Source organism: Juglans microcarpa x Juglans regia, chromosome 1S, assembly GCF_004785595.1.
Source record: "Juglans microcarpa x Juglans regia isolate MS1-56 chromosome 1S, Jm3101_v1.0, whole genome shotgun sequence".
Lineage (NCBI taxonomy): Eukaryota > Viridiplantae > Streptophyta > Magnoliopsida > Fagales > Juglandaceae > Juglans > Juglans microcarpa x Juglans regia.
The window spans coordinates 2,410,350-2,421,277 of NC_054595.1; the positions used below are offsets into that span (position 1 = coordinate 2,410,350).

The window sequence follows — 10,928 nt, forward strand, 5'->3', positions numbered from 1 at the left end:
TGGGGCCTCCAAAATTTTTGCGTTGGTAAATTTTATGACCTTATATTATAATTTGCTAATTTTGGGATTAATATAAATAGTGAAGGACACGCATTCTGTGAATCTTTGCACGCATTAAGAATTCTCTCTGTCCATAGTTCGGCATTGTGGAAATCTAAACAATTTTTTATTTTATTTTATTTTAAATTCATCTTAGTCTGTTATATTGATATAATTTCATTGGTCGCTGGAGTTCATGTGGATAAACTTTTGTCAATAATTTGATTGATATTTTTCTCAAATTTTCACGGAGACCTCGTTAGTCATATCCAATAATAAAGCATCATCATGTTTAATAATTTTTTTTATCCAAATAAAACCTCGTTAGTCAGGCCTCTCTTTAAATAAAGTGGAGCCTTCGACAATTATTAATAAAAAATAATAAGATTATTATTCTCTTATTATTATTTTTATATTTAATTTTTTTTAATTTTTTTTATTTTATTTAATAGTTAAAGAAGTGATTATTAATAAAATTATATATATTTTTAATTTTTTTAATCATTAAGTATGTTAAAAAATTATTTTAAAAAAATAATAATAAAATTTCAAATTTTAAATAAATAATAATATGGTTGTAGTGATCACACTGTCCATTGTTATTTGTGCCTTGGCCCAGCCCAATCGTATTAAGCGGGGAGAGAGAGAGAGAGAGGGAGGTTGTGGCAGTAGCAGCGGCAGCGGCAGCCGCAGGGTTTTGGTAGAGAAAAAGCACGCAATGACGACTCGAATAGCACCTGGAGTAGGAGCCAATCTGCTGGGTCAACATTCTGCCGAGAGGAATCAAGATGCCACCGCATATGTCGGCAATCTCGACCCTCAGGTTCTCTTCCTCCCCTCAGCTTTTCTTCTTTCTCCTTTTTGTTTGGTTGCTGTTGCTCCGTATTTGCTCGAAGAAAGAGAAGGAAGTTTGGCCCGGTTAGGGCTTTTATTGTGTTCATTCCAGTTTTGGTTTTATGCAAGGGTTCAATTGTTCGTATTTTCGATTTGTTGATTCCTTGAGCCTGTTTCACTTCTTCTATTTCTACGCTTGTAGGTGACGGAGGAGTTGCTTTGGGAGTTGTTTGTTCAATCAGGCCCTGTTGGTATGTTCCGGCCTTCCTTTTGTTTACCCAGATAATTAGCGGTCTTTACGCTGCATGGATTTTGTATTTCGTTTAAAATTCGTAGTATAGGAACTTAGTTTAGTCAGCAACTTTGGTTTCCCGTTCATTATTATTATTTTTGTGCTTTTGGTAAATTGTTCCCGGCGTCGTACTCTCCAACTGCCGTTTCTTGGTAAAGCTTATTTCTTCGTTTCCTCTCGTCTGAGAATTTTGTTTTGTTTTTTTTTTTTTTCATTTCTGTTTTCTGGTTTATATCCATAAATATTTCAATATTGTTCAGGTTCGAATGAAAGATAATCACGTACAACGAACTTTTATTTTTGCAATGTAGGATAGAAAAACAGTAAGGTTTTAGAGGTTTTTATTTGCAGCGTATATATTGTTAGGTGAATGCCTTATGGAAACCATCCAAAGTTAATTTTTGACCCTCATTATTCTAACCCTCCGTAACTTTAGAGAAGAACAGATCGCAAATGAGACTATTAAGATTCATTCTTGTAAATTATTGAGTTTTTTGGGAAAATCATGTTCAATAACTTTCTTATCCTATGTTTAAAGTTATCTTATGTTAATCTTCAATGGTTAGTAGTTTATTCAGTGTTTATTTTATCTGTGTTACTTCAATCCTTATCTGCTTGTAAGACTGCTCATTTATAACCTTCAGCCTTTCTGTTTCAGTGAATGTGTATGTTCCTAAGGATAGAGTGACAAATCTCCATCAAGGATATGGATTCATAGAGTTCCGAAGTGAAGAAGATGCCGATTATGTAAGTATTGATCAACTACGGCGACTATGCTATCTGAAAGTTTAACTGTCGACTTCCTTTAATAGTTCTTTACTTTTTAATAATCGTTCCTCCCCGGATGACTATGCAGGCAATCAAGGTGCTAAACATGATTAAACTTTATGGAAAGCCTATACGTGTAAATAAGGTATATTTTTTTCCTAACTATTGTTTGGCAGCTTTTTGCAATTTGCTGCATAAATATTATTATTCATTATTGTGCTTGAAAAGGTTTAGTGTTCTCTGCCCTGTTCCTTTTGCATCTTTTTTATGCGATTTGAAAACGATTGTGGTGTTTACATTTTCTTTTTCCTTTGTTTTTTTCCCCAGGCATCCCAAGATAAAAAAAGCTTAGATGTGGGCGCAAACCTTTTCATTGGGAACCTTGACTCTGTAGGTTAAATTCTACCATATTATGCACTCTAACACAAGCTGGCTTACTGATTTTAGCTTACTGATTTTAACTGTCATTACTTGATATTCTTCTCAGGATGTGGATGAGAAGCTTCTATATGATACTTTCAGTGCATTTGGAGTCATTGTCACAAATCCCAAGGTAAGGTTTATGGATTCCTTTTGTTGGCATCTGATTTTAAATTATTTTCTCCATTTCTTTTAAATTGTCCAGAACTGTAGAAAAACTTGTGCCGATTGCCTATCCATTAATAAGACTGTTGGTTTTCCTATTATAAAGTTGAAATCTGGAGTCATTAGTTATCTTCTAACCCTTAGATTTTATATAACATCATTTATGCATGAGGCTACTATGAAATTTAATCATGGGCGGAGCAAGGTCTTTTGTGCCGGGGTTCATGGTCCCTACCCTTGTCTAATATGAAATGTGATATCCATCATCACATCACCTAAAAAAGTGTAGCTAAAAAGGGCACACTTAACGCTTTCACAGCCGCAGAAAAGAGGTCTAATTTGCCATTTGTTTACCAAGAAATTGTTACATGTAGCCATTGCTTATAGTCCTCGATTATCATCACATGCCCATGTATGAGGGTGCAATTATTCTGGTAGTATGTAATGATTTTGCTTAGCATTCCCTTTTTTGATAGGTAAACGAAATTTATTATTTTTTTTTATAAGTAAAAATATTATAGATATATCAAAATAGGTGTGTTTGGCAAGTGAGAGTATCTCAAGTACTCTCACTACTATTCTTTATTTTATTATTATTTTTCACCTACTTTTCTACTATTCATTACTTTTCACTTACTTTTTACTACTATTCAATATTTTATTATTACTTTTTCATTATTTTTTCATTACTATTGATAAACATTCTCAACACTTATCAATTATTCTCACTACCCAAACCAAATGTATACAAGAGAACACCTTGCCCATAATAGAAAAACCCTAATAACCCAAAAAGCTTGTGAAAAACAACTCAAAATACACCAAACCCGACCCCAACCCCAACCCCTTGCTTCCTGTAGAACTAAAACTCTACCCAAAAACCCCACCCCAATCCCTAGTTTTACCGTCTTCACAATGCCCTCCCTTTAGACTTCCCTCTAGAAGAGTTATCACCCTTAGCGTCGTAGTTGATTCCCCAAAAAAGACGTTGTGACTCCCTGCTTTTCTTGAAACTTGATTGGATTTCAAGCGCGTAGCTTGCCTCAATCGCAATAATTAGTTTTTTAAATTGGTCTTCACATCCTCCATGTGAAATTCCCATGAACTGCTGAATCTCATTAACTTTAGGTAGAATCTAATCTGCTATTGGAGGAAGAGAGACCAAGGGATCCACAAGGCACCAACGCCAAATCCATATTCAAATCCCGTACTTCCTCAACAACTCCATTGGTTCTCTCCAATGGTATGACATCAAGTCTCTTCACCTCTGGTGACCCTTTATGTGCAACTTCAGTAGATCCCTTCAACTCCGATAAGGGAGCCATAGTTTCTTCGAGTACAGAAGTCACCTGAGGCGAATGACATTCCATTGCAGATGTCTCTACGCCAATGCCCGACGTAGAACCCACTTCAAATAACCCAAAATTCCTTTTAACTCGTCATACTCTTCTAGATCTGGGTATAGGAACAGGGCCGGATCCCCTTTTTTTGTTTTTCTTTATTTGAATTTAAAGGATTCGGGCCTATCTTAGTCTTGTTCCTTACGACCCTATTGCCTCTAGCTGAAAGCATGTCTATTTTCGTAGACAAAAAAGCTATCGCTACTTTCAATTCGACACGTTGGGTTTCCATCTCCTTTAAGGAATTATGCATTGCGACAAGCTGGTTTTGATCATCAATCCCCTCACTATGAACCCCCGAAGCACGACTGGTCTTCAGAGCTGCCGCATATGATCGCCTCGCCACCGTGGATGTACTTTGGTCTTTATGATTCACCTCCAAGTTGATGTTCTCATTCTTCTTTTGAATTTCCTTCTTTGATCAGCAAAAAGCATATCCGCAGCTCTGTGTAATTCTGTAGCAAATTTCTCCCAACCCAGGCCTTCATACCTTTCGGGAATGACTACAACACTCCGTCGGCCTCCTCCATCATATTCAATGACCGTTAGAAACCTACCATGCTCGTTGGAGCATCGTTGAGCCATGAATGTTTTGTTTCCTTCGCGCAAGTGTTTTATGAAATCCAAATTTCTTCCTGTCTGTAATACTGATTCCACTGTAGCCATCAGCCATTCTATACCACTACGACCCATCACTACAAATCTCCAAACCCTTCTACTCCTCTACACGATTTTTAAGGAAGACCTCCATATTTCTAGCAAATGCTCGAAAGTCTTCGATTCCACCCAAAAGCTCACTATATGACCCATACTAACATCAAACCTACGACTTTAGTTGCAGAGGCATCCCAAGCTGCATTTCTTCAATTTGTCGAGAATGCACGAAAGAGGAACAAAAGCCCCTAATCTAAGTTAACAGAGAAAATAGAGTCGCCGGATGATGACCGATGCCGGAGGCCCTAGTTGCCGGAGTCCCTCGAAACAGTCCGTCGAAATAGTCTGTCGAAACAACAGAAAAGCAGAAAACTCCCAGTCGCCTGGGTCTATCGTTCAAGTTTGTGGTGGTGTCGATGAGCATGGCGACAGTTTGGTACTTCCGACGAAGAAGAAAAGTGAAATAGCCAGATCGTCGGCAAGGACCGATGCCGAACGGCCCACAGCGAGGACGCCGGTGCCCGTCGGCCTTGTCTGTGATAGCGGTGTGGTGTCACTCTTCGGTCGATGGTGGGTTGGGGGTGGCGGAGGGATAGGTGGGTTAGGGTTTCTCCTGGCTCACTGTTCACTCACGGGTCTTCGTACGGAGAGAGAATTTTTGGAAGCTATTTTCTCTAATTAAATATCCCCCCCTGTACTTGGCTATACGAAATTTAATTAATAATAGAAAAGTAGGTGTAGCGTAAGTACACACGATGTATACGAGAGAGTACCTAATCAAGAACTAGGGTTGTACACCGATGGGTTCGGCGTCGGTTTCGGCACAAAACCAATACACCACCGACGTCTGCCATGGCTCTATGGAACCGGCCGAAATCGTGGGTTTGAGGAGAGAAAACCGATCATATCGGTCTCGACGTGCTTCAGTGCGGTCTTCGGTCCACCGTCGGCGTCTTCGGTGAAGGAGAAAAAATTGAGGAAGAAGGAAGAAGCCTCACGCCATCGCTGCCACGGAAGAAGAAGAGAGTTGCAGAGAGGAAGAAGACGACGCGGGGAAGAAGAAGGGGGGTGTTATTAAGTCATTTTTGAAACGGCGCCGTTTAGCTTTTAAGCCAAACGGTGCCGTTCTATTATATATATTTTTTAACTTCCAACCTCTAAAACGACACCGTTTCACTCATTTAAGTGAAACGGCACCGTTTTATATACATATATTCAAAAAATAAATAAATAGACCGGATCAGTCGGTTCAGCGGTTTCCCAGGGGTTAGAACTGGCGCCGAACCGCCGATATCGGTTTTCCCTCAATTCCTCTCAACCGCCGACCGGTTTTTTGTCGGTTCCGGCTGGTTCCGTGCTCCGATGGTCAGTCTGATCGGTTGGCGGCCGGTTCCAGCGGTTCCTGTACACCCCTATTAAGAACTATAAACAGCCACAGGAAAATCATGGAAACTTTGTCCATTAAAATTTTTTTTTATCAGTACTTTGCCCATTAAAATCTATGGCTAATGCCCAAAGGAACAAAATATTAACGGAGAGGCTTCCAAGTTCATCCAATGTCTGTCCATAATCTTGAAGTTTCGGCAATTCTTTTCCCTCCAAATGCACTAAAATAAACTATGGGGACCATCTTCTATGTGGTTTGGGGACTACCATATAAACCACTCCAGCTTGCGAGAATTGCTTATCATTCTTGCAACTGCTGTCTCTCTTAGTTATTTTTTTGAGGGATGGGGAGATTACTATAAATTATAGGTTTAATTGATAATCTCCTGCATGGCTGCATGGCTTGAGGGCGGCTTAAAACTGTGCTAAATTAGCTTTTCCGGTTGACATGGTCAGAAAAAGATAATGAATCTACGATTAATATTTGATACACAACAATGGAAGAAGCAACAATTTTTTGCTAGCTGTTGCATTTTGTTAGAATTCAATGATTAAATTTACCTCTTCCCATCCACTTGAGCTTTTTGGACAAGTAGTGATTTAACATCTTATCTAAGCCACCATGTTAAATCACCACTTGTCCTAAAAACATAAGCTAATGGAAAGAGGTAAATTTGATAATTTAGTTTATATCCTAACATTTCCTCTTACGTGTGGGCCAGACTCCCCTTAATGAATGCGCGCAAGTGGAATATACAAATAAATGGGGTGAAGTGTGAAATCGGGGTTTGAACATAGAATCTCTACTCTGATACCATGTTAAGTACCACTTGTTCCAAAAGTTTAAGCTGTTAGGAATAAGTTTTTTTTATTTTTTTTGATAAGTAATAAAATTTTACTCATCAAATGCAATACGCGAAACCCATGTATACAGAAAGTAGCAAAAGTTACACCTAATTACATTCTAAGATTAGGAAATGAAAACAAAAACTCATGAACAACCCTTCCATTAAGTACAATAGCTGAAAACCATTGAAGCAAGGAAAACATAAAAAATTTCCAGATTTCCTCTACAGTACGCTCCCTGTTATTAAAATACCGCTTATTCCTTTCCATCCAAATATATCAAATAATGCACAAAAGAATCATCTTCCACGCAGCTGCCACTTGAGAACAACTATGAAGCCTATTCCAACACGCAAGTAGATCCACCACTATTTTAGGCATTACCCAAACCAGCCCTGCTCTACTGAACACACCATCCCATAACACCTTAGCCACCTCTCAATGTAAGAGTAAATGGTCCTCCGATTCACCATATTTCTTACACACGAAGCACCACTCCATAACAATCATGCCACGCTTTCTCAAATTATCAATTGTCTGAAGATTCCCAAGTGATGCTGTCCAAATAAAAAATGCTACCTTTGACGGCACATTAGCCCTCCAAATACTCGTCCACGGAAAAGAGAAGTGATGCTGAACAGTCAACATCTTATAGTATGATCTAACAGAAAACTTTTTACACGCAATATGCTTCCATGACATTCAATCCATCTCATCTCCTCCAATATCCAGAGAATACAACAAGCTGAAAAAATCTGCAACCTCATCAAGTTCCCGATCCTGGACAGCTCAAATAAAACTAACATCCCAATGCACAACTCCATTAGATCGGATCAAAAAATCTGAAACGGAAGCCTGCTGATTAACAGCCATTCTAAAAATTACCAGAAAAACTCTAAAAAGAGCATGCTCACCACACAATCATCAAACCAGAAGCAAACTCTTGAACCATCTCCAACCTCGAACTTAACTTGTTTCAAAAAATTATCCCACCCCTTTCTAATAAATTTTCAAAGACTCACACCGTAAGTCCCCCTACTCTCTGTAGAACACCAGCCCCCCCACTCACTCCCATACTTTCGATCAATAACCTCCATCCACATCGAATCCTCTTCCCTTTGATACTTCCACAACCACTTTCCCAACAACGTCTTATTAAAACTACTCAAATTACGAACCCCCAAACCTCCATTAACAATAGGACAACAAACTCTATTCCAACTCACTAGATGGAACTTATTTTCCTCTCCCATACCACCCTACAAAAATGCTCTAAATAACTTCTCAATACGATTTGCCACACCTACCGGTAATGGAAATAATGAAAGAAAGTAAGTGGGAAGATTGGAGAGGGTACTTTTGATAAGAGTAATTCTACCCCCTTTTGATAGGTATAGCCGCTTCCAACCTGCCAATCTTTTCTCAATCTTCTCTACCACCCCATCCCAAATATTCTTAGCCTTGAATGACGCCTCCAATGGGAGACAGAGATATTTCATAAGAAGAGAAGCTACTCTACACCCCAAAAGTTCTGCCAAGCTGTTAATATTATGCACATCCCCCACCATAACCATCTCTGACTTACCCAAATTCACCTTAAGGCCCAAGACAGCTTCAAAACACAACAATACAGCCCTCAAAGCTTGAATTTGATCACCATCAGCATCACAAAAGATAAGAGTATCATCAGCAAAGAGTAAATGGGATATTGCAATAAAACCATTATTTGCATTTCCCACTGAAAAACCGGAAAGAAAACCCCCTCCTACTGCAGCCTCCACCATACAGCTCAAAGCCTCCATAACGATAACAAATAAAAAATGAGATAACGGATCCCCCTATCTCATTAGGAAGAAGTTAATTTAATTATTTAACTTTATTCAAACACTTTCTCCTGCTCATGGAGGCAACCCTCTAATCCTTGGAAAATTGGAGGGCAGTTGCTTTGCCTTCTCTAATGTGTAGCTTGTATGATAAGAAACTACTCTTGATACCTGCTCCTTGAATGACTTTAGCCAATTGGCAATTATAGATGTATTTTGGAAGACTAAAATACACTTTAAAAAGTAGTTTGGGACTTATTTCTAATTTCCAAGGAAAATGTCTATAATATATTAGCCTATCCGCATTGTTCCATGTTATGGGGTAAGTGGTGTGCCGCTTTCTGTTCCAATTCTGCATTCTGCAATGAGCCATGTTCTGGGTGAGTTGGATCTCTATCCTCAGTAAGGTATATCTAATGGTGCTTTGGTCATGGTAAACCTCAGATCTACTTTATGAGCATTTTGCATGGTCTTCAACTCCCCATGTTGGTTTTCTTATGAGTTTATTTCTGCTTTAGCAGAACTGGATGTAACCGTTTTCCAATTCTTCCCTCCTATTTGTGTGTGCACTAGTTGTGGACTCAAACATTTATACTGAATGCATAAAAATTGTTTTACTGACTGATGTTTTCTACCTATTAAAATTTTGATGTTTCTTTTATTTGGATTCTAATCTTTAGCACTTCTCTCCAGATCATGAGAGACCCGGAATCAGGAAATTCACGTGGTTTTGGGTTTATTAGCTATGATTCTTTTGAGGCATCTGATGCTGCTATTGAGGTTTGTGTCCTTCACTGATATTTTAACGTTCACCATATCTGCTTGAGAAACGGGAGATTTGATGATGCGGGAATTAGATGAATCATTAATTTGTTAGTCTTTCTGCTTTTTTCTCAGTATTTAATATCTCAGAATTTTGAGTTCCACTTGGTCATAGCGTGATGCCAAGTCTACTTATATCAAGGAGTCCATGATACTCATTTCAGAAATTAATTAGGGTTCTAGGATCTAATTCAGTAACATTGTAAAAGGTATTATAGTAACCGCTAAATTTCTTTAAACCATGAAACATAAGCGACTCCATGGCACTAGTATTTGTTTCGATCTAATGATATATAGAGCTGATTTGGTATTGATCTTCTACATTTACAGGCAATGAATGGTCAATATCTTTGCAACCGTCAAATTACAGTGTCTTATGCGTATAAGAAGGATACTAAAGGGGAGCGTCATGGTACTCCAGCCGGTGAGCATTTTTAAGCTGCTGCTTTCTTTTTGTAGGAATAATTCATGCATTCATTAAGAAAATTGATTTGCTATGTGCTGACTGCTGCTGTCATCAGAGAGAGTTTTGGCTGCAAGCAATCCAACTGCTCAAAAGAGCAGGCCTCACACCTTATTTGCCAGCGGACCTCCAACACTTCAGAATGTTCCTCAGGCCAATGGAGCTGTGCCTCCACGCCCATTTGGAAATGGTACTGTAGCTCCAGGCCCAATTCCTGCAATCCGTCCACCACCTCAAGCTGCAGCCTTCCCACCTATGCCAATGGCTGGACAACCAGTTTGGCAGGGTCACCCACAGCATCCGGGTCAACATCTCCCACCATCTGTCATGCCACCTCAAATGCAGCAGTTCAGGCCACCTCCCCCAAATATGCCACCGGCCCCTCCACAGGTAGCTCCAGGTCCTCCAAGGCCTCTTCCACCACCAATGGGAATGGGAGGCCCACCGCCTATGTGGCGTCCACCACCACCCCCACCCCTTCAGCAACATGCCGGTAGGCCCCATATGCCACAGACATCAATGCCTCCACCTCCCCCTCCACATAATCCCAATAACCCCCCTCTGCCACCGTCAAGTTGAGATCTTGAAATATCATTCTGAAAGGTTCTTATCATATAATGTCTAGGAAATTTCTTGTTTGATTTATTTGTTCTGAATTAGGATAATGCAGATTGTAATGTGTGCCACAATGGTTAAGAAAACAAGCATCAATCTTTGGCTGGAAGGAAAATTTATTTTCAACAGTCCTTCCTTTCTGCTTTTGGTAAGTTCTCATTTCTTGCACCAGAAGTGCCAGATTATTGTTAATTATCTTTTAGGTTCTCATTTGAAGCGAGAGATTCAGGCGTATTACCAGAATCTTCTCGTACGAGGTGAGGATGGGGAAACTGAAGTTCTCTCCAAATTTTCAAGGTTTTTCTGGTCTTAGAATCTCATGACTTGGATCAGGCTCATGGAATAGCGACTTTTTATATATGCACGTTTTTTATAAGGAAAATTTTATACATCATATTACC

At 39.2% G+C, this 10,928-nt stretch overlaps 1 protein-coding gene across 1 annotated transcript; it reads left to right on the top strand.

Annotated features, from left to right (window-relative positions):
* The first annotated feature begins 646 nt into the window (after positions 1–646).
* LOC121246930 (splicing factor 3B subunit 4-like) lies at positions 647–10,655 on the top strand. The gene is made up of 9 exons (XM_041145254.1): positions 647–862; positions 1,076–1,124; positions 1,824–1,912; positions 2,022–2,078; positions 2,261–2,323; positions 2,421–2,486; positions 9,321–9,407; positions 9,780–9,873; positions 9,971–10,655. The coding sequence occupies exons 1-9, from the start codon at positions 758–760 to the stop codon at positions 10,489–10,491; spliced, it is 1,131 nt and encodes a 376-aa protein (XP_041001188.1). The 5' UTR covers positions 647–757; the 3' UTR covers positions 10,492–10,655.
* Positions 10,656–10,928: the final 273 nt, after the last annotated feature.

Excerpts from the sequence above, each read along its gene's own strand:
- LOC121246930 (XM_041145254.1), top strand. The coding sequence starts at position 758 with ATGACGACTCGAATAGCACCTGGAGTAGGAGCCAATCTGCTGGGTCAA. Across the intron at positions 1,125-1,823 it reads TGTTCAATCAGGCCCTGTTG|TGAATGTGTATGTTCCTAAG; the intron begins GTATGTTCCGGC and ends TTTCTGTTTCAG. Across the intron at positions 2,324-2,420 it reads TCATTGGGAACCTTGACTCT|GATGTGGATGAGAAGCTTCT; the intron begins GTAGGTTAAATT and ends TATTCTTCTCAG.